General features: G+C 33.1%; 5 protein-coding genes and 1 long non-coding RNA gene across 12 annotated transcripts in view; 2 read left to right on the forward strand and 4 right to left on the reverse strand.

Moving 5' to 3' along the window:
* The first annotated feature begins 171 nt into the window (after positions 1-171).
* LOC111413360 (pro-resilin-like) lies at positions 172-1,494 on the forward strand. Its single transcript, XM_023044297.2, has 4 exons — positions 172-259; positions 318-363; positions 424-1,080; positions 1,133-1,494. The coding sequence occupies exons 1-4, from the start codon at positions 245-247 to the stop codon at positions 1,306-1,308; spliced, it is 894 nt and encodes a 297-aa protein (XP_022900065.1). The 5' UTR covers positions 172-244; the 3' UTR covers positions 1,309-1,494.
* A 2,938-nt stretch (positions 1,495-4,432) lies between these two features.
* On the reverse strand, positions 4,433-9,858 carry LOC111413363 (choline transporter). The gene is made up of 3 exons (XM_023044299.2): positions 9,374-9,858; positions 8,585-9,277; positions 4,433-6,316 (listed from the first exon to the last, which is right to left on the reverse strand). The coding sequence occupies exons 1-3, from the start codon at positions 9,537-9,539 to the stop codon at positions 5,427-5,429; spliced, it is 1,749 nt and encodes a 582-aa protein (XP_022900067.1). The 5' UTR covers positions 9,540-9,858; the 3' UTR covers positions 4,433-5,426.
* A 379-nt stretch (positions 9,859-10,237) lies between these two features.
* Positions 10,238-12,111, reverse strand: LOC111413359 (uncharacterized). Of its 4 annotated transcripts, XM_071199279.1 has the most exons (7): positions 11,708-12,103; positions 11,465-11,635; positions 11,315-11,407; positions 10,951-11,111; positions 10,791-10,902; positions 10,479-10,734; positions 10,238-10,422 (listed from the first exon to the last, which is right to left on the reverse strand). In XM_071199279.1, the coding sequence occupies exons 4-7, from the start codon at positions 11,087-11,089 to the stop codon at positions 10,324-10,326; spliced, it is 606 nt and encodes a 201-aa protein (XP_071055380.1). In that variant the 5' UTR covers positions 11,090-11,111; positions 11,315-11,407; positions 11,465-11,635; positions 11,708-12,103; the 3' UTR covers positions 10,238-10,323. The 4 variants fall into 4 exon arrangements, with proteins under 4 accessions (XP_071055380.1, XP_022900063.1, XP_022900064.1 ...); XM_023044295.2 differs by having other exon boundaries at positions 10,791-10,899; positions 11,315-11,635; positions 11,708-12,111; XM_023044296.2 differs by having other exon boundaries at positions 10,590-10,734; positions 11,315-11,635; positions 11,708-12,065.
* Positions 12,112-15,757: 3,646 nt separating this feature from the next.
* Positions 15,758-15,990, forward strand: LOC111413367 (uncharacterized). The gene is made up of 2 exons (XR_011641598.1): positions 15,758-15,818; positions 15,879-15,990. It is a non-coding gene; the product is annotated as an uncharacterized lncRNA (long non-coding RNA).
* Positions 15,991-16,981: 991 nt separating this feature from the next.
* LOC111413366 (probable cytochrome P450 6a14) lies at positions 16,982-19,968 on the reverse strand. Its single transcript, XM_071199276.1, has 4 exons — positions 19,678-19,968; positions 19,406-19,602; positions 17,225-19,147; positions 16,982-17,171 (listed from the first exon to the last, which is right to left on the reverse strand). Exons 3-4 carry the CDS (start codon positions 18,612-18,614, stop codon positions 17,002-17,004), a joined length of 1,560 nt encoding a protein of 519 aa, XP_071055377.1. The 5' UTR covers positions 18,615-19,147; positions 19,406-19,602; positions 19,678-19,968; the 3' UTR covers positions 16,982-17,001.
* A 95-nt stretch (positions 19,969-20,063) lies between these two features.
* LOC111413332 (receptor protein-tyrosine kinase sevenless) overlaps positions 20,064-23,330 on the reverse strand; it is a 35,755-nt gene continuing 32,488 nt past the window's right edge. For 2 of the 4 annotated variants that reach the window (XM_071199271.1, XM_071199268.1), the window contains exons 11-17: positions 22,369-22,593; positions 22,023-22,224; positions 21,860-21,968; positions 21,171-21,799; positions 20,958-21,112; positions 20,799-20,855; positions 20,064-20,697 (exon numbers count right to left, since the gene is read on the reverse strand). In XM_071199271.1, the coding sequence (XP_071055372.1) occupies positions 20,486-20,697; positions 20,799-20,855; positions 20,958-21,112; positions 21,171-21,799; positions 21,860-21,968; positions 22,023-22,224; positions 22,369-22,593 (1,589 nt within the window). In that variant the 3' untranslated portion in view covers positions 20,064-20,485. The remainder of the gene's footprint in view (positions 20,698-20,798; positions 20,856-20,957; positions 21,113-21,170; positions 21,800-21,859; positions 21,969-22,022; positions 22,225-22,368; positions 22,594-23,330) is intronic. The other 2 variants (XM_071199269.1, XM_071199270.1) reach the window with 2 other exon arrangements.

A 23,330-nucleotide genomic window follows, 5' to 3' on the forward strand; every position in this document is an offset into this window, starting at 1 on the left:
GCTCCGGATGGATGTATTAATTATTTCCAATCGACCTCGTTGCTTTAAGTGTACCATCAGTAGAACAATTTCGGTACTCTCGAGGTCTTCCCCAATAGTGTACTAATACTCCTCCCACACCGCAACATCTGAAGATGCTTCCACCACAACTTTCACTGTTGATCCACGGCAGGCAATGGTCGGTATAAATACGTTGGTGTTCGCATCTTCACTTTATTCGAAGTGAACAAGTGTTTAAGTCAATATGAAATCGTTAGCGGTAAGGAATACAAAGTTCATTAAAGAAGGTTGTTACAATTTTTTTTTTTTCGAAATAGGTGTATCTTTTTGTCCTTTCAATTCTTAACGCTTCTAATGGAGAAGGTAATAAATAATAAATTAATCCATTTTGGAATAGTTTTGAATCAATATTTTTATATTTAGCTCCGATAACTGGAAATTATCTTCCTCCTTCATCGGGTGGAGGTGGTCCTTCTTCAACATACGGTGCTCCATCGTTTGGGGGAGGCTCGTTCGGAGGTAGCTCCGGCAGTGGAGGAAGCTTTGGAGGTGGTTATAGAGCTCCATCGCAATCTTATGGAACTCCTTCTCAAAATTATGGAGCTCCAAGTGGTGGATCCCACGGAGGATTTGGTGGAGGCAGTTTCGGAGGTGGAAGTGGTGGAAGTTTCGGTGGTGGTCGCCCAACCACTAATTACTTACCTCCATCGACTTCTTATGGAACTCCATCGAGACCTTCTTCAACTTATGGTGCTCCTTCTGGAGGATTTGGAGGTGGATTTGGTGGTGGAAGACCATCAACTACTTACGGTGCTCCATCTGGTGGATTTGGAGGCGGAAGACCATCGAGTACTTACGGCGCCCCATCTGGTGGATTTGGAGGTGGAAGACCATCGACCACCTACGGAGCCCCCTCTGGTGGATTTGGAGGTGGAAGACCATCCAGCACCTACGGAGCTCCATCTGGTGGATTTGGAGGCGGAAGACCATCAAGCACCTACGGAGCTCCATCTGGTGGATTCGGAGGTGGTAGTTTCGGTGGAGGATTTAAACCATCTACTTCTTATGGAGCACCTTCAGGTATCCAATTTCACACTTTTTTGAGTCTTAAGTTAATTTTTTTGATGTTTAGGTGGAAGACCATCTTCAACTTACGGAGCCCCATCATCTTTTGGCGGTAGCAGTTTCGGTTCTAGCGGTTTCGGCGGATCCGCTCCTTCTCAATCGTACGGCGCTCCATCTCAACAATACGGAGCCCCATCATCCGGCGGCCAACAATACTCCAGCAACGGCGGATACTCGTACTAAATCCGATTATTTTTCTGGACCCAACGCGTACCTGAGACAACAATTTCTTCTTTGTAAATACCGATGTCGAAATCACGTAAATGAAAAATCTTTAAAGGAATTCTTAAAAAAATAATATCTTAACTTTAATTTATTACTTATCGACGACGGCGTAATGATAATAAACGAAGCTACTTTTTTATAAGACTCTTATTTTTTTAATGATCGATGAACCTTGTATCCCATTCCTCTTCTCGATTTGGATTAAGAAAATTGATCGCCAGCCGCCATGAAAATTGTCGCTTTCTCCGCGACATCTGCGTTTAAACTCTTAGAAATTCGTGACCGTGCATTCGTTTGCTGTCGCTTTCTTCGACGGTGAATGCCGTAGTAAATTTACAAATGAAATGAGAAGGTATGTGTTTGAATATCAAACGAAAACTATTCCTATTAAATTATGGAAGTCGAAATAATTCACTTTTTCTTTTTTAATTTACTATTTATAAAATATAAAAACGCTATATTTAACAAAGGCTTTATTATTATTATTATTATTATTGCTGCCGGGCTGAGGAGGGCGGCCCCTCTTGTTACCGCGACCTATAAGATCTATTGTAACTTTAGCCCTCCAAAGGTTTAGGGCAAATGTAGGTCCTTAATGAACCTTAGTATTGTCCTAAGGTCTTGAACCTTTATGTCGGTAGATAACAGGGGAGTTTTACCGAAGACGTTGTGCCTTAGACGTCCTCTGGCGACGCAATTGTACAGTATATGTTCAGCAGTTTCTGACTCGTCGTTGCATAGTCGACAAGTTTGATCCTCAGCTTGTCCAATGTGGAAGAGGTGGTATTTTAGGGGCACATGGCCGGTCAGGTAGCCTGAGAGCGTTCTTTATTTGAGGCATAAAACCTCTTTGGTTTTGTTTTGCGATGGAGTTATCATACTCTGTGACCTGGAAGTTCTTTCCAGCGTATCTTTGAAACCTACCAGTTGTTGATTATTTGTTTTAGGTGGCTTTTTTGTAGTCCACATCCAGGTTGGGGTCCAATGAAGGGCGTGTTTGCTGCCTCTTTGGCCAGCTTGTCGGCCTTCTCATTGCCCTCAATGTTGCTATGACCTGGAACCCACCATAGGGTAACATCATTGCCCCTAGCGAGTTCTCTCAGGTTGTTGGTGCACTCTCTGATCAGTGCGGAGCCACACGTGTAGGACTGAATTGCCTTTAAGGCGGCCCGACTGTCTGTGAAAATGTTTATGGTTGCTCCTTTTTGTCCCTTCTGTAGGTTCAAAGCGGTGCAGAAGTTTATAGCAAGAACTTCTGCTTGGAAAATTGTTAAGTCCGAGCTGAGGGGCAATTTGATGTGGCTATTTGGTCCACTGATGCCCATGCCTACTCCAGATCTTACTGTCTTTGAAGCATCGGTGTACCAGGCTAGGGCTCCTCTTTTTAGTTGAGGCCCAATCATCCCTGCTACTAAATATGACCTTATACGGTTGGTTGAAATTGTATTCCGTCGGTATAAGGTCCGTTTTAATTTCAATCAGGTGATTTAGACATGGGTCTTTGAGGATCTCGAGGTGTCCTCTGAGATTACCCTGCATCAACTTGAGTGAAGAAACTGTTTTCAGTGATAAGGCACTTAAGGCTGCCTCCTTTTGTATATATATGTGGAGCGGTGTGAGACCAAGTAGGGCTTCCAAAGCAGCCGTTGGACAGGATCTCATTGCACCCGTTATGTTAAGACATGCTAACCGCTGGATTTGTGCCAGCTGTTGTTGAGCTGTCTTATGTTTTGTTTTTGGCCACCAAACCAATGAGGCGTAGGCGACCATGGGTCTGATTATTGCTACGTAGGCCCAATGAGCCATTCGTGGTTTGAGACCCCAGTTCCTTCCTAGGAGCCTGCGGCAGATCTGGTTTGCCATGATGGCCTTTTTCCTCACCTTATCTAAGTGTGAGTTCCAGTTTAGTTTACTATCAAGTATTACCCCTAGGTATTTAGTTTCTGTTTTGAGGTTAATAGTTCTGCTTTCAATGGAGGGTGCTTTTATTTGTAGCTTCCTTCTCCGAGTGAAAGGGACTATTTCGATTTTATTGGGATTGATGCTGAGCCCATTGCTTCTGCACCAAGTACTGGTGAGTAGTGGGGCTTTCTGCATTAGCTGAGTTATGAGTGAATCATATTTATCTCGGATTGTGATTACCAGGTCATCAGCATACCCTTGTATCTTAAATCCGTTTTTAGTTAGGGTGTTCATCAAGTCATCAACTACCAGGCACCATAATAGAGGTGATAGCACTCCCCCTTGGGGACATCCTCTTAGCGCCTTTATAGTCAGCGACTCGCCTCCCAGACTGGCTGTGATCTGCCGACTTTTCAACATTTTACGTTTAAAGCCTTCTCTATGGATTCATATGAGGTGTTATCAAACGCACCCTCTATATCTATGAAAGCACAAAGGGCTATCTCTTTGGTTGCAATTGCCTCCTCTAAGGTGCTAGTCAAAGCATGGAGAGCGGTAATTGTTGATTTTGCTTTCTGGTAAGCATGTTGGCTAGGGTGGAGTGGATTTGTGAAAAGCACTCCATTCCTTAGGTATTGATCGATTACCTTTTCCATCCCTTTGAGGAGAAATGAAGTTAGGCTAATTGGTCTGTACGCCTTGGGGTCCGCGTTTGAACGCCTACCACCTTTAGGTATGACAAAGGCTTATTGGTGTGTGTCAAAATGTTTCTAATCGATTCAAAACATTATCAGATTATTTAATAATAACCATACAAGTCGGTGAAATTAAAGGGAACGTTTTCCAGAAAATTTAAAAACCTTGAAACAGTGAAAAAGCTGATTGGTGTGAATCAAAATGCTTCTGATCTATTAAAGGCATCCTTTTAACACTCAACGAGTATGAAGCATTAATTAGAAACAATTAATTAGTGATTTTTTCGGTAATTAATAATCGAAAGTGATAACAGGGACAGTTCTGTTGAAGTGCAGAAAACTAGACTAAACCGCAACAAGAGATTTTATATATCGTATTGGGATTGTTACAATGAGGTTGCTAAAGAGAAACCTGAAAGGTTGAATTTTGATAGGGTGCGGCAATCGGTGGAGCAAAAAATAAGGAATATGAATAAAATAAAGTATGACTCATTACACTTTATTATTTAAATATTTTTAATATTCACAACAATATCTTTACAGGTATAATATGTTTTTATATAAGTCTCTAAAATCTTTTTCTTCTCTAACAGTCATTAATTACATGGCAACAACTTAGTAATAAATAGCTCTTTGTAGGATTACTTTACACACGTACTTCTTCTTATTTAGTTTAATAAATATTAGATTTTAATAATAAATAACAGAAAATAAACCGTTCTATTTTTTTTTTTTAAGTTTTTCTTCGAAGACTCGTAGTTTAACATGGATGTAGGTCGCATTTATTTACAATATAACAAAGAAACGTTGTTAAGAAGCATGGTTTTGAAACAAATTCATTCGCCTAGTTTCATTTAATTGGGAGTACAACTATTTTTCTCGAGAAATATCAGAGATTTGTATTGTCAGTTGGATTTTTTGCGCAACTCTCGATAAACACAAAGTAATTATTTCCTTTTTTGCTGTTTTAGGATAATTTGTAAATTAACTATAAGCCACATAGATTTTTTTATTCTTTTAGTCTTAAGATAATCTCAAAAATGATATGTATCTGATATGTATCGGTTTTACGATCATTTTTTTTTGTTTTTAATACTGTTTACATATATACACATACAAATATACACATATAAGAAAAGGTTTTTTTCTTGACATTTCGGATTAAAGAACACGTTTATAACAACAACAACGATATGATGTGTATTATTCTTCTTTTCTCTTTCCCATACCTTTTCTAAAAGTGTAAATATCTTTTCTTATTTTCTACTTAAAATACAACTTTAGTCTCAATCGATATGTATTCGTTTCGATGATATGTAAATTTAACTCTTTTCAAAAAACTAGTAACCATAACATATGGTTTGTTTACATTTTTTTGTGTTGTTTTCTTCATAGATTTGTGTAATTGATAGTTCTAAAGCTGGGCAACATTCTACTTTGTTGCTTTTTGGGTTGTGCCTTGGCTACAGGCTATTCTAATCAAAAACTGGTCTGAATATCATTTTTTTCCGCCAGCCCTTGTTGTAATTTTTTCACTTCCCCGGCTGGAATATCATCGTCAGCTTCCAAAGCCGGATTTATCCTACCATTTCGTTCATCTTTTCCAACCATGGTATTAGCAGCACCGTACATTTTATTCATCCCCGCCGCCATAACCGACATTTGCTCACCATCTTCTTGTAATTCACTCACCCTTTGGATATCCTCTGGAATGTTAACGACGCAATTAAAAATGTCGTAACCGGGCGCCAATGTTCCACTTTCAAATAAGATCTTAGTTCCATACGAAACGGTTATTAACGTAACTAAAGAGAAAATCATCGCCATCGTTCTAAAGGGGAATAATTGACGTTGCTCTTCATAATCGAATCCAGGGTAATAAATGAAAGGATCTAAACCCATCAAAGGTTCTCCGCCAGATATCCTCACCACAAACGCAATGATATAAGCCGCTAAACTTCCGTACGTATTGCAATAATCTTTAAAATGAACTACCATTAGTAATTGAGGAAACAAAATTACGTAAACTAGATCAGAACACATCGACCATAATCCATAAATCGATGGTATAGTTAAAGCCATAATTGTCGCCAAAACACCTACTACCAAAATCGATACTCTCATCACCCAGATTATTTCCATTTCCGACGCTCTTTGCCGAAAGATTAATTTATAAACGTTTCTGGCAAACATCGAACTCGCCGATAAAACACTTGAATCAGCCGAAGACATTACAGCGGCCGAAACGGCTCCTAATCCGAAAAACGAAACGAAATCTGGTGTTAAATATTGAAGCACCATCGGCAAAATCATACTGGTTTCTTCTACGGTTAATGGCCAAGGTCCTTTATACTGAGTTTCATTCCAATCTTTAAGAAAAAATATTTAAGGTTTTCAATTTTTTCACCAATATTTTATATAACCATAATATTTTTTTTTAAAGGAGCATAAACACAACAATTTGTAAAAGACACTTAAATAATTGTGAATAGATAATTAGTTCTAGAAATAAAAATGGCTAATTTTTCTTGATATTGACACATCTGAGAGCAAAGAAAGCGGCCCATCTTGGTTGTTTATGAATATGTCTCGTTTCAACTTTCACAATATCTTTAATAACCTTTCTGGTTGAGAACTTTAATGTAAATTGTATTAACCCTTTGAGTCCCGACGGTACTTTAAAGTACCGGTAGTTTTAAACACTCATTTTAAACTGTAGAATTTTTAAATTAGCATCTTTTTTGACACTTTTAGGTTATACGAAAATGTAAGTTTTATTTCAACTTTTCTTTTCTCAATATTTTTCCAATCCAACCCAACGATTATTATATATCATTCAAAAAAGAAAGCTTTGAGCTTTAATTTAGAATAAGTTTCACTCCTTAATTTCAATCAATACGGCTTCCAGGAATTTTTAAATTAGCATCTTTTTTTACACTTTAGGTTACACGAAAATGTAAGTTTATTTCAACTTTTTTTTTCTCTATATTTTTCCAATCTAACCCAACAATTATTATACATCATTTTAAAGAGAAAGCTTTGAGCTTTAATTTAGAATAAGTCTCATTCCTTAATTTCAATAAATACGGCTTCCAGGAATTTTTAAATTAGCATCTTTTTTGACACTTTTAGGTTATACGAAAATGTAAGTTTTACTTCAACATTTTTTTTCTCTATATTTTTCCAATCTAACCCAACAATTATTATATATCATTTTAAAGAGAAAGCTTTGAGCTTTAATTTAGAATAAGTCTCATTCCTTAATTTCAATAAATACGGCTTCCAGGAATTTTTAAATTAGCATCTTTTTTGACACTTTTAGGTTATACGAAAATGTAAGTTTTACTTCAACATTTTTTTTCTCTATATTCTTCCAATCTAACCCAACAATTATTATACATCATTTTAAAGAGAAAGCTTTGAGCTTTCATTTAGAATAAGTCTCATTCCCTAATTTCAATAAATACGGCTTCCAGGAACTTTTAAATTAGCATCTTTTTTGACACTTTTAAGTTATACGAAAATGTAAGTGTTGTTTCAACATTTTTTTTCTTAATATTTTTCCAATCCAACCCATCAATTATTATACATCATTTTAAAAGGAAAGCTTTGAGCTTTAATTTAAAATAAGTCTCATTCCTTAATTTCAATAAATACGGCTTCCAGGAATTTTTAAATTAGCATCTTTTTTGACACTTTTAGGTTATACGAAAATGTAAGTTTTACTTCAACATTTTTTTTCTCTATATTTTTCCAATCTAACCCAACAATTATTATACATCATTTTAAACAGAAAGCTTTGAGCTTTAATTTAGAATAAGTCTCAATCCTTAATTTCAATAAATACGGCTTCCAGGAATTTTTAAATTAGCATCTTTTTTGACACTTTTAGGTTATACGAAAATGTAAGTTTTACTTCAACATTTTTTTTCTCTATATTTTTCCAGTCTAACCCAATAATTATTATACATCATTTTAAAGAGAAAGCTTTGAGCTTTAATTTAGAATAAGTCTCATTCCTTAATTTCAATAAATACGGCTTCCAGGAATTTTCAAATTAGCATCTTTTTTGACACTTTTAGGTTATACGAAAATGTAAGTTTTACTTCAACATTTTTTTTCTCTATATTTTTCCAATCTAACCCAACAATTATTATATATCATTTTAAAGAGAAAGCTTTGAGCTTTCATTTAGAATAAGTCTCATTCCTTAATTTCAATAAATACGGCTTCCAGGAATTTTTAAATTAGCATCTTTTTTGACACTTTTAGGTTATACGAAAATGTAAGTTTTACTTCAACATTTTTTTTCTCTATATTTTTCCAATCTAACCCAACAATTATTATACATCATTTTAAAGAGAAAGCTTTGAGCTTTAATTTAAAATAAGTTTCATTTCTTAATTGCAATAAAGACGGCTTCCAGAAATTTTTGAATTATGCGAAAATAGGGGGATTGCATATTTTGCTAAAATTGATTCCAAAGGCCTTTACTGAGTGGTGTATTTTGATAGCGTTTTAATTCTGTCACAAAGGTTCAAAATTTTTTACTTCTTGGGACACAAAGGGTTAATTTTGTTAGTGTTGTGCTTACACTTCATTCAAAAAAAATAATATTTTTGTTAAAAGCAACTTACTAGTTGATTTGGCTATAGCACCAATTAAAACCGGTGGTATGGCCATTAAAATACATCCAAAAGCTGCGACGTAAGATAAAATTTGTGCGCGACCAGCCGATTTGCTCGATAAAACTCTTTGGAAGTAAACCTGCCAGGGGATACCCCCGAAAACTAACAACAACCCATAATCGATATAATACCACAGCTCTTTTGAATCAACGGAACCAATCCAATCAACGTCCATCGATGATAACGGCTTGACGTGTTCGTTCATCCACGCAAATGGAATACACATCCATAATCCGATAAATATACAAAATAATTGAATGACGTCTGTGTAAGCAACGCTATACAATCCGCCAAATAACGTATAAAAAACTGCGATGCACGAGCTGAAAATAACACTCGTTCGATGATCCATGTCGATGATGACGCTCAATGTGGCTCCCAAGGCGGCTAAAATCCCCGCGGCCCAGAAAACTTCACCACATAACGCTGGAAGGAAGAGTAATCCACCCATTCGACTCCCAAAACTGTCTTGGAGCGGATCCAACATCGTGATGTAACCTTGTTGTCTCATCTTATTGGCGAAAAAAATCCCTCCGAAGACTAAACTTAAAGAGTAGCCGAATGGAGCTTGGCACCAAACTAAACCATACCTGAAAATTGCTTCTGCCGTACCATTTATGTATCCACCACCAACCCAAGTTGCTATAAAAAAATTCATTAATAACAATTAGTTTTGAGTATTAAATAAAATTCATTTCAAAACTAATCGATTTGAAGCATTAACGTTCAATAACTCACCGGTCATAGTAAAAATCCCAACGAAAAGGCCAATATTTCTCCCGGCCAACATGACCTCTTCTTCAGAATCATTACCACTCTCCTTTTTTCGGCCAGCCCAAATCCCAACTCCCAAAATTAATATGTAGAAAAGTATAATCGAAATAACTCCAGCTATATTTATCATTTTGACTTTTTAATTGATTCAAAATCGAATTGATTTAAAACTTAATTGATTCAAAACTTAATTTTTGCAAACTTAATTTTAACTTCTTGATCCCGATGATTTAAAACGAAAATTGTTAGACAACAGTCGCCCCACCTGAGTGAAGTTTTCTGCGACGGACTGTTTCTGGTCCTAAAAGCTAACCCGCACATGGACGACAACTTCTTATCGACATTTATCGAGGGGGGTGATCACCACGATACCACGAGACCAAACAAGGACCGGGATCTGAACGTAGACAACTTCCTTCTGTGAAGTACCGTTTTCAGACTGGCCCCCGCTTCCGAATCCTGAGGTTGTATCGATCGTCGGGAAAACTGGTGACGTCAAACGGGGCCCAACAGACCCTATTGGGTCGTCCCGTGACCTCTGACCGGATCCAAAAGGCGCATGAGTCGATTTCCACGAAATCGGAGGCGTATTCTCTATTTCGATAATATCCGCCCACGATAAACTCCATTTGTCGATAATGAATAAATTATTTGAGGGGGAAAATAAATAAAAATTACTTTTATAATAATATTCAAAATTTTTAGTGAATTTTTTAACTTAATTTCCTTTTTGATTATTTATGGTTTAAATAGAAAGTAGTGACATCTCTTAATACGTGTGGAAAGTTTGATTGGATTGATTGGTTGCCTAACTAAATTTGAATTAAATTTGTTTTTGTAATGATTTATTTGATAACACAATAATAAATAAACAATCAATACTGATGATTTTTCAAAATTAAAGACTTTGTTGGTTAATCCTTTTGAATGTTATTATTGCGGAGTGGTACTCTAATGATGCTATTTCTGCTAAAATTTGTTAAGCCAACAACTGGGGATTTTACAATTGTTTCCTAAAATCAAAAAAGAAATGATTTTTTATTTTAATTTGAAGTATATGTTATTAAACCTTGTTAATAATGGGATTTCTGGTGTTAATACATTTGCAGGAACAACTTTTCTTTTTTGGGTTAGTATTTTTTCGATTTTTTTTCTTGTTAGATTTTCTTTTATTACCAACCTCGTCCACGAAATGTCTTCGATAATTATTTCCGTTTTTTAAAGATTCATCTTTTTGCATATTCCTCGAAACTTCATCCGAATACGAAGGGATCTCTTCAATAAAACCCTTCGGAGTTGTTGGGGATTGCTTCATAATGGAATCTCTATATTTAAAATCATTTAAAACTTAAAAATTATTTAGTTATTTTTTTTTTCTTACATATTAGATTGGCTACAATAACTTTTAACCAAATCATATTCGGAACACCTTTGAAAACAACATTCTTTAACTATCCCAGTGTAGCCAACTACGTAATCCAAAGCTTTTTCTTCTAAAATAAGAACAATTTAAATACAATTTTTTAAGGTTTTGTGCTTACCGTGATATACACAATTATATTTCATTAAAGTATCGCCTAAGACTGATCCGCAGAAATATCTCGGTTGATGCACGTTCATTGCTTCGGTGTAAATGATGAAACATACCATCTTGATCATAATAATCGCCTTTTGATCCATTTATTTGGGTTTGATTCGGAGTCTAAACGCAAATAAACCAAGTCAAAGAAGAATTTTCGTTTTATATACTTTTTGGGTAGTAACTGATACCCGGATAAGGTTACTGGTTGTAAGAATTGGTTTTTGAGGGTTGATTTAACCGTGAAATTAGAAAATATTTTTTTGTTAATCGAATATTAAATTTATTGATTTAATTTGATCGAAAACCAAATTAAAATTACTTACATATTTTTATTTAAGAAAGATAACTTCAAATTATGACTTAATTAAAAAAATTTATACACATAATTAGACGAAAGGAAATTTTCAGTCAAAACACTAGAAAGGAGATCTTTCGAAATCATATTTTATAGACAGATCTGCATTTATTAATACTTTCTTATCTAATAAACCAAAATGAATTCCGATAAAAGTAAAAAAGGTAGAGTAAAAAGAATTCGGTAAGGATAACAACTGGGAGAGTACACTTTAAACTGGCACAAACAACAAACTGAACACAAAACGGAGTTTTAATCTTTACTCTTCGTCCTCTTCGCGATTCCATCTCTAAAAATTAATAATAAAATAATAAAGGATTTTATTTATTAAAAAAATAAATAAAAAGGTTTCACAATATACCTAAATTTAAGAAAAAAAATTTGACATCTAATAATTATTTTATACAAGACTTTTTTATTATTGTTATATGTAATCTTCAGAAGTTATTTACGGGATTCGTAAACATTGAGAACGTTTCCAAGAACGCTATTGATTACAATACTCAGCAATTTTTTTTTACTTTATGGAATCCCTTATCATAAGTTCGTCTCTTTTTGAAAACGTGGCAACTAGACGGCGGGAGAGATATCTTACAGAGTCGTGTTCCTCCTGAATGCAAATAATTAAACGTGGGTTAAGGAGGTTATCGATTAAAGAGTATAAAAGAAACTGGACGCATGTGTGATAAATAAAATTCCATTTTATCGTTTTACCTGAATTAAAATTAACAAGAAATTAAATAAAAATTGGGAAAAAAATATATATGGGAATTAAGAATAAAAGAATTAACACCATAAAATTGCATTAAAAAAATAAAATCGTGATGATTTTGTAATTTTTAAAAATTTGTAGAAAATTTATTTTGATAGATTAATACAGTTAATACGCCATCTATTATTGAAGTGATCAAATACAGTAAATAATAATAACAAGGAAACTGTTAATAAGCTTTTCGAAAATAATTTCAAAATTATATAATGTTGTGATGGATATCTGGCCATTATGCTTATAATTTCTGGTACATTTCTGAAGTGATACCCTACATTGCCATATTAATGTTTAATGTTTATTTATATGTCAAAAAAAAGTTTTTGGACAGACGTCATACAAAATATATATGTATACTTCAACAATGAGTATCTAAAACAGTAACTTAACTAATACAGTTCGGTCATACGGTGGACATTACTTAGGAATTCTTCTACCGAGTAAAAGGCCTCAGACACCAAAAAATGTTTAACACGATTTTTAAAACGCGCGGTGTTCATGTTCTTTATGCAATCCGGTAGTTTGTTATAAAGTTTTGTACCCTGGTAGTCCACACCTTGTAGAGTACACCCTTATAGAGTTTTTTTGTCGCGTATTATATTCGTGATGTACGGAGTTTATGTCATAGAGATGTGTATTATTATGTACATGGTTAACACAGGTAAGGATGTACAGGGTGGTTCAAATTCGATGTCCGAATAGGCTAACTCGGAAACTATAAGAGTTAGAAAAAAAGTAGCTTACATGTCATGATCTCGTTTTTCGAGAAACTGCTAATGCCGAAAACCTCATAGCGCTATCGTCTTTTGTTTTTCCCCTAGAGGCCAAAATTGAAAATATCGTAAAACCAATAAGTGCAATTATCTTGGTTATTATTATAGGTGGAGTATTATAACTACGACATTATATGAACACTTTTTTACAGAGAATTTAATGACATAGTCAAAAAAAATTTTTCGGTTTTAGATTTTGAGATATCATGAGAACTTTCGTTTTTTTAAATGGAAACAACCACTGATTATTCGCTTATTAAATTCGTTATTTTTTTCTGATTACAAAAATATAGGGTTCAACAGGTCTATTTCTTATTGTTTTAGAATAAAACTAAAAATAAACTTTTTTTATAAAATTTCCATCTAGTATCGTCGAGGAAATTAAATTTACAGTTTCCTGTAAATTACGGGGCGGTAGGTAAAATTTAAAAAGTTAACAATTAAATACGAAGATAACTTCTGGTATTTAAAAACAAATAATTTTTTAATATGTAACATTCTAAACGTTTTAAAATTTTTGTAATTGGTCTTAAAAACGGGATTTTTAAAGTGACACTTCAGAAAATTTTTGAATACAAACAAATGTTGCTATGTTTATTTGAATTAAAAAAAAACATATGAGCGCCATCTATCGATAATTTATTAAGTCATTTAAAAATAATATTAAATCGTAATAAACAATGTGAAATAATGCAATCTATTCCAACTTTTGTGTAAAACATATATAGATTAAACAGTTCAACAAATATATTTGTTTCAAATATCAAAAATATGTTTTTTTAATTTTTAGTTATAGAACCGTAATTTACAGGAAACTGTAAATTTAATTTCTTTGACAACACTAAAAGAAAAGTTTATTTTTAGTTTTATTCTAAAACAATAAGAAATAGACCTGTCAAATCCTATATTTTTGTAATCAGAAAAAAATAACGAATTTATTAAGCGAATAATCAGTGGTTGTTTCCATTTAAAAAAACGAATTTTGTGATAATATCTCAAAATCTAAAACCGACAAAATTTTTTTGACTACGTCATTAAATTCTCTGTAAAAAAGTGTCCATATAATGTCTTAGTTATAATACTCCACCTATAATAATAACCAAGATAATTACGTTTGCGGGTTTTACGATATTTTCAATTTTGGCCTCTAGCGGAAAAACAAAAGACGATAGCGCTATGAGGTTTTCAGCATTACCAGTTTCTCGAAAAATGAGATCATGTCATGTGAGCTATTTTTCTTCTAACTCATATAGTTTTCGAGTTAGCCTATTCGGACATCGAATTTGAACCACCCTGTACATGCAGGGCACGGTAAGTATATCAATTTTTTTAAAATGTTCTTTACATGATTCTAAATTTTTTAGATTACACAAAGTGCGGATACAACTCTTTTGTAGCTTAAACACCCTGTTGATTCCCGGACCCGAACCCCAAATGGAGATGCCATATGAGGCCACTGCATGAAAACAAGAGAAATATGCTGTTCTTACTACTTCAGGTTCGGTACACTTCACCAATCTTCGCACCATAAAAACTGCACTCGCGAGTCTTCTACAAAGGGCACTCACATGGTCATCCCAGGTGAGACGATTGTTCAACTTCAAGCCAAGAAAGTTCACCACGTTATCGTTTCCTTTCGTGAGAAAGTTAATTTTTTGTTAATTAAATTAACATCGTTAGTTCTCAATTGTGTTTCTTCTCTCGTTTTCCCTTTTACTACGAACGACGTATCATCCGCATATAGATACGTTTCTGAGTTTTTTATGTTTCGAGGAAGATCGTTCATATACAGTATAAATAAGATCGGTCCCAGGATTGATCCTTGGGGTACACCGTATCTATTGTTTTTCACATCGGATATTGAACCATTCCAAGCGACATATTGTGTTCTGTTACTCAGATACGATTTCATTAGACTTAGTGTTGATCCCCGTACGCCGTAAAAGGCGAGCTTATCCAGTAATAGATTATGGTCCACCGTATCAAAAGCTTTGGTGAGGTCGCAACAGGTCATTTCCACGCTTTCTCGATTGTCATGAGCTGTGATCGTCGATCTTCCGGTCCTGTAACCATGTTGGCTATCGTCAAATATTTTATTTTTTTGCAAGTAGCTGATTAGTCGGCGTTTTATTACTTCTTCGAAGATTCGGTCTGTAATTTGAGCAATCGTTGTCATCTCCTTTTTTGTAGATTGGAACGATCCTGGCCTGTTTCATCCTTTCGGGAAAAACTCCCTCTTCAATACATTTGTTTAAAACCATACAAAGCGGTTCAGAGATTTCATTCGCAACTTTCTTTACAACAGCTGTTGAATGTCCATAGACATCTTCGCTCTTTTTGGTTTTTAAATGATTAATTATATTTGTTATCTCGTCTTTGGTACAGGGATTAAAGTAAAGACTTTTTGAAAAAATTCTTGCTGTATTCTTTACGTAAACGTTGGAACTCGTCGTTGTCGGATTCAAACCCTTTACCAGTTTTTCAACTTCTTCAGCGTAGTAGTTACTAAAGTTTTGTGCAGTTAAATTCGTTCCTACTTCTTTTTGTGCATGATGATAGGATCGTTCCTTTTTTCCCACATCTTTTTTTGTTTATTATCGGCCGTTAAAATGTTTCTCGTGTAATGTTTTTTCTTTTCGCTCTCTAAGAGATCAAAGTACTTTTGCTTACATTGAGCATATTTGTCATAGGATTCTCTGGACCTAGTTACAGAGGCCAGCCACCCCAAAAGATCTAGTGTGTCCCTTTGATTTCTAGTCTCCTTAGACATATAAATTGTTTTAAATTTAGTATTCCGTTTTTTCTTATAGGCAAACGGGAAACAATCATCGAAGACTGCACAGAATATATTATGAAAAACATCATACAACTGCGTTCTCGGATTTTTGGAGAGGCTGCCAATCCACTGTGGAAAGAGCGATTTTAAAAAAGTGAGTGTTCTCATCGTTATAAATTCTTTTTTTAATTTTTTGTGTTTTTTCCTTTTTTAGATCTTTGTTGGTTATCATCAGTATTTGTCCGTAGTGGTCACCGATGTGAAGCTGCATCGTGGTGTTTCTTAGACAATTGTTATTTAGGTTACAAAATATATTATCAATACAACTACTAGTTCTATTGATAGAGTTCTATTCACTCTACAGGGCGAGTCAAACATTTGTTGCAGTCCAAATTCCCTCATCAATTCTAATAGGTCGGCTTTATTGACACTTTCATGCAGAAAATTGATATTGAAGTCTCCTGATACTATAAGTTTATAGTTTGGATAATTTTCATCAATGTGAGTTAGGATCTCGTTTAAGGCACTTAGATAGGTATTTATGTCGCCGTCAAGAGACCTATAGATGGACAGGATTATCATCTTATTATTGCGATATTTGAATAAAAATGAAATTAATAAGAAAGCTGATAAGATATGTCAACTTATTTGGATCCAAGATACAAAATAAACTTTTTTCTAAAAAGAGGATACTTATTATACTTATTATCTGCAATGTCCAACACCTAAAGGGATACTAATTCCTGTGAATGGTGAAGTACTAAGTAATAGATGGACAGAAATGGACGGATAGTTGCCGGATATCCGTTCCACCACTAGTATAATGTATAACAGACAAAATCCCTTTTTGGTTAATCATTTTTATTATTAATAATCGGAATTAATCATCATCACCATCATCATCATCGTCTTCACATGGATTCCTAATCATTCGGTAACCTAAAAATTTGTTTAATAATAAATAAATATGTTATGTTAAAATATCGTTACTTTTTCCAGATTCTTTACATATCCATATATCTGCTAAGCAATCGTTATCTATTTCAATTTCATCCCCATCGGGTCCCACTAAGCAAACTGGATCTAGGATTCTTGGGCATATCTTTAAACATTTTGGGAGTTGTTTTGAGAAATTTACTATGAAAATTATTTATTAAATGAACAAACCCAAGAAAATGTATAATTTTATTTTTATACAAACCGATACAGAGTAAAAACAAAACGAGAGAGAACCAACGCATAATGAAGAAATGAAATGTAACAAAATATAAGTTTTTATATCCTATTGTTTCTTCATAATAAAAAATAAATACAAAAGACGTTTGATAATTATTTTTTTAATAAAAAATTCGTTCCATTTTTACATAAATGGGTTTTGCAGATATCAGAAGAATGTTATTTTTGTTATAATCCAATTTATAATCGGTTTTTGAATGTGGTTTTAGTGAATAATTTGATAAAATTGTTACGAGTGCCACTTTTATTTGCGCTATTCCAAATCTTTCAGCTGAAAATAAAAATTCGTTAAAAATTAAATTATTAATTTATTGCAAAACCTACCTATACATTTTCTAGGACCAATACCGAAAGGTAAAAATGTATATGGAGGAATGTTGTCTTTATTTAGATCAGAAAATCGTTCAGGATCAAATTTTTGTGGATCAGGAAAATAATCTTCATCCCAATGTAAAGCTAATGGGTTAATAAAAACTTTCATTCCTTTCTTAATATCAGGACCGTTTAAAATCTGGTAATCTTTCGTACATTTTCTAGGAATAGTCGGAGCTGAAGGATGCTTTCTTAAAGTCTCGTATAAAACCTGATCCATATATTTAAATTCAGATAAGCATTCATAAAAAAATCCATTATATTTCTTCAAAATCAACCTGATTTCATCCCTAATTTTATCTTGAACCTCTTGATGATGAGCCAATTCGTGTAAACAATAAGTTGTTGTACTCGAAGAAGTCTCAAATCCAGCCGAAAAAAATAAAAATGAATTTGCAAGCATTTCCTCGTAAGTTAAAGCAATTTCACCTTCTTCCAAAGCTTTTTGTTTCAAATCTAAAAGAATTTGAACGAAATCGTTACGTTTTATCATCGTTTTTTCACGATAATCAAACATATCCTTAAATATTGTTTTAAAAAAGTTATCAGCTTCCTTTTTTAACACTTTAAATCGAAGATATTTGATCAACCAGGGAGCCGTAAAAGCAACAACCCTTCTTATTTTTAAATCAAAACGTTCTTCAAAACACTGCCTACCGTACCTCCTAAAGACATCATCCTGGTTAAAACAATCACATTCAAATCCAAAAATACAAGTTCCGATAACGTTTGTAAAAAACCTCCCGCACAATTCAGAAATATCTATTTCAAATTCATGGTGGTTTTGTTGATTTAAAAATTTTTTTAACGGTATTGTTGAATTTTTTAACGTTTCGAACATCGATTTTAATTTTCCCGATGAAAATGTTGCTGTAAGTTTTGACCTTAACACTTTCCAATCGTTTTCTTCAATATTAAACAGTGTTAATGTGAAAACATCTTTTTTGTCGTATTGAAGTCCGTGGCTTAAAAAGTAATCGTGATCTTTAACCAAAATCGTTTTAATTAATTCCGGATCGATTATTGTCAACATCGGAGATGTAATAGCGTACGTTCCGAAATATTTAGCTCCTTGTTTTTTAAAATTCCTGTAATGCTCCAACATCGAGAAGTGAAATCCTTTCTTAAAAAATCCTGCAATCGTAAAACTTCCAAATGGAAATGTTGGTTTCACGTGGGGAACGTTTCTTTTTTTCCAATATGACCAAGCATAATGGAAATAACTTGTAACGATTATCGTTGTTAATATGAGAGTTAGAGTTAATGTTGTGATTAAAAATTTAATCAAATCTTTGTAATTTCTGAAATATTTTGGGATTAAGAAGTCGAAGGAGATGGTCATTTTTTTAATGTTGATAATGACTGGTTGTTTCAAAATGAATAATAAATGTTGTCGTTAATTTTTTATTTGGGTAACAAAATTAACTGGAGTGGGCTACACGCAACTTTCTCATTGTATAACTCTAATAAGCGTTATTTTGAGGATTTAAAGACTTATTGTATTAAACTTAAGAAAATGTTAATAATTATAAAAATATTTTTATAAAAGACTATTTACTGATGAATTCACTTATGTGTTATTGGCCGTTGATGTTTTCTATTGTATATAACCCATGTAAAGTCGATACAAAGTAATTTTAAAGACATATAATTTTTTGACAGATAGATAACCTCAAATTGATTTTTTCTCAATTTCTTATTCAAATCCGTATTTAAACAGTTAAAGCTATTGAAAATGATAATCTTAGCATAGTAAGAATACAAAACAGCCGTCCTTTTTGTGAATTAATGAAGTTTTAAATGAAAATTCATAATCTCAAGATTTAAGCATTTTGGGAATTTTACCGTTGAATATAGAAGAAAATGACCAGATATCTGTAAAGCAATTAAAAGAAGCATTAAAACTACAAGATTTCATACATAAATATAGTTATTAAAAAAAAATTAAATAATATTTAATCAAATTAAATTAGTGACATTTAAAATGTTAAAGTTGGTAATATCAGAAAATATTAAAAACGAATTTCAAGTTAATGAAATTGACCAATCAGGAAACACTATTTTTCAATTTCAACATTAAACAAAGGAAAATTAAAAATTTTAGTTTGATTTTGAACTTGAGAGGGAACGCACGCAAGTTTTGTCTCGTCCAACATTATAAGCAACGTTTTAGGTTATGTAAAAGGATAAATGTTGACATAACCTCAAAAAAAAAGGATTTTAAGAATTTCTCCGATCCAAAGAAAAGAAATAATAACCCTCATGAAGAAACATCATTTTGGTTCCCGTTCCTGATAATCCCTGAATCCTGTACCGTGGACTTATTTAACCTACAACCAACAGACTAAGATAAGTGTTATTTTCTTTACATTTATTGTTGTTAATTTAGTTAACAATTCACTTACCTTCCATACGAAAGATAATTCCGAGATATTACTCATAATAATTCATTTCGGTATAATTTAAGAATAGACATGTCACTTAAAAATCAACAATCTTGCTTTTCTCAATGTAAAATCTGATAAAATCGCCCAGGCAAAACAAAACCGTCGTATTTTTAAGGAGAACAATTCGGTAGATGTCGCTGAAGTCTTGAAAACACGCACACTTACACGTATATGTATATATTTGACATTTGAATTTGACTTTGCAAATAATAAGGCTATTGAAGGCTATCACGCGCGATTTAAACGGTTAAATTATATAGTTTATTATTTGAGTTTTCAAATGTGATTTAATAAAATTATGAATTTCCATTTTACATAATTTGAAGCAAACCAAAAAAACAATACAGTATCTACACGTTTCTTTATTAGATTTGCTTAATATAAGTAGGTAACTTAAATAGAAAATAAAATAATATCATAAATTGGTGCAGTGAAAGTAAACCTTAAAAATTAATAAAAAAATTCCTGTCACACATACAAAAAAAATTATAATACTTTTAATTTATTGACTTTTTTCTTATTTTCTAAACAATATTCTACAACGAATATCGACAAACTTGTTCAATGATGAAATATTTACACAATACTATCACAGTTATCATTTTGTTTTGTCAGAAATTGGCTATAAATAATTAAAGCTACATACTTAACTTTATATTCTTCGAGTATTTTGCTTTTTATTTAAATTTTATTAAATGATTGTCGATTTGTATACTTACATTACTCTTTTTTTAAATGAACAGAAGCGATTTGAGCAATTTTAACTTTAACCGTTCGCAATTATTTCTTCAACTTGTCCGTCAACAACATCTTTACGAGGAATTTCATAACCGTCATTATCTTCTGCGTTTGCATCATAAACTATCTCTAAGTATTTTGGAATTCCATTTGATGTCTCATTACCAGCGGGGGTACTTTGATCGGAATTCAAAAATGGGGTTATTTCTCGGCTGGAATCATCACTTTTCCATGAAGTACCTAAATAAATATTACAAAATATTAAAATAAATTCTCTTCAAGATGTGGTATTATTAATTTGGAGAGTTATTGATGCAATGCAATGATTAGGTTGCGATTACCTGAATGATTATGATTGTAATCCTGAAAATAAAGCTGGTTAGTGACTCCATCTGGTTCTGGAAAAGCGAGTTAAAAAAATGGATGCAAATTTTGACGAAACATGCCTATTAATTAACAAGCTGAGGTGGACTTGCAAGAATTTCAATTTAATTACTTACGATCTGGAATAGTGCTAATATATTGTCCAGTATGGGCACTAGTTACCGGACATCTTAAAACTTGTTCGTGAAGTTTAGTTAACGTATCCAAACAATACTTAAAAGTTGGTCTTCCTTCCGGTTCAAAACTCCAACAAAGAAGCATTAAATCATGTCTAAAAATTGTTGAAAAAAAAAGTCAAAATATATAAATTTTTTTTAATTTAAAATTACAATTTTTCAGGACAATCTGTTGGTTTCCCCAAACGCCCACCTCTTCTAACATAATGCAAAACCTCCAAATTATTTCTAGCTGGGTATGGCTGTTGTCCTAAAGTCATAATTTCCCAAAGAAGTACCCCAAACGACCAAACATCCGATTGCGATGTAAAAACACCATCTACTAAAGATTCAGGGGCCATCCAACGCACCGGAAGTAACCCCTCGCCTTCTTTCCTATAATAATCATTCTTATAAATGTCTCTTGCTAGTCCAAAATCGCCGATCTTAACGATTCTACTCGCGGAATCGGTCGAAGACACCAAACAATTTCTGCATGCTAAATCTCGATGAACGAAATGCATCTCTTCTAAATATCGACATCCTGTTGTTACATCTAAACACATTTTTAAAAGTTCTACCAACGTTAATGGGGGTGTTCTTAACGCAGAAGTGTTTCTCGAAGCTCTTAAATACGTTAAAAGATCTCCGCCTTCCATTAATTCCATAATTATATAATGAGGATCATTATCTAAGCAAACTCCAAGCAATTGAAGGATGTGTTTATGCTTGAAATGACTCATTAATTGGGCTTCTTGGAGGAATTCGGTTTTTTCTTGTTCGGAAGCTCCTTTTCGCAACGTCTAAAAATAATTTGTTTCATTATTAATTTTTGTTTTCAAAAATTATAAAAAAGAAAATACTTTTACGGCCACTTTCGTTTCGGCGTTTTCACTGATGCCTCTAGCTTTACCTTCGTAGACTTCACCAAAAGCCCCACTTCCCAAGAATTTTGTTAAAGATATTTGATCTCTGAAATTTTTAATTACAACGAAATTCTTTTTAATTAATATAATTAAAATTTACCTTCTTATATGAGGTAAGAGTTTAATTTCATCGGGTGTAGGTTGCGCAGAAACGTACAATACGTTCGTATTTTGTATAAAATTACTTCTTCTTGGTAGTTCCCTTAATGTGGCCAATTCAACGTCCGGTCTTCTACTAATCGGGACGATAATATGCGCGTCCTTCTTGTTTTTACTACAATCCCATCTGCCTGTAAGTACGACTTTAGATTTTTGGTGCATTAGATAAATCGGGTCATTATTATTAATTTTTTTAAATAAATTTTTGAGAACGCCACAGACAGAGGAAAGATGAGGGAGAAGACAGAGATCGAATTTGAATTTCATTCACGAGTGGATGAACTTACAGCATAACATGCACAGACAGGTCACCAGGATTAAGATGACGATTGGCGTACAAATGGCTATTAATATCATCGTTAAAGGATCCGGTTTTTCAGCCAAAAGTGCCGCCGTTGTTGGATCAAATTCCATTTCTTCGCTTGGCTCTGACCAACCGTATTCGTTTAAAGCCAAAGCTCGAAATGAATATCGATAATCTTCGGTTAAACCATCGATTTTCCAAAAAGTTTCTAGAAATAAACAAAATTATTAAGTAAATAAAAAATATTGTAAGTCTTTAAAATCTTTTAATATAGTTCGTTTTTTTTCTATAATACTTGTCAATGTAAATTTTTTAGGGTTTCTGTTGGTATTATCTAGGACCCTTATAAAATTTATGTTGTTTTTCTGATTTTTAGTAACATTTTCAATAACTAAATAGTTGATGTTAAAATACTAATAAATTTTTAGATAAATACGATTTTAACGAAGTACAGGGTGTCCCAATTTCGATGTCCGCATAGGCTATCTCCGAAACTAAAAGAGATAGAAAAAAAGTAGCTTACATGTCATGATCTCGTTTTTCGAGAAAATGCTAATGCCGAAAACTCCGTACAGCTATCGTCTTTTGTTTTCCCCCTATCGGCAAAAACTGAAAATTTTGCGAACACGACAATCGCGAATATCTCACTTATTATCAAAGATGGAGTATTATAAATAAAACATTATATGGGTAACTTTTTAAGAAGAATTCAGTGGCGTAGGTAGAATTTTTTTCCCATCTTTTATTTTCGAGATTTTAGACGTAACTTTATTTTTTTAAATGGAAACCATAGTTGGCTATTGACTTAAAATAATTTGTTATTTTCTTCTGATAACAAATATATATAGTTTGTGGGGTATATTTCTTATAGTTATTGAATAATTAACAAAAATTCATTTTGTTCCATCTAAATCTAATGTATATATTTAAAAGTTAACGTTGCTA

Source organism: Onthophagus taurus, chromosome 10, assembly GCF_036711975.1.
Source record: "Onthophagus taurus isolate NC chromosome 10, IU_Otau_3.0, whole genome shotgun sequence".
NCBI classification, from domain to species: domain Eukaryota; kingdom Metazoa; phylum Arthropoda; class Insecta; order Coleoptera; family Scarabaeidae; genus Onthophagus; species Onthophagus taurus.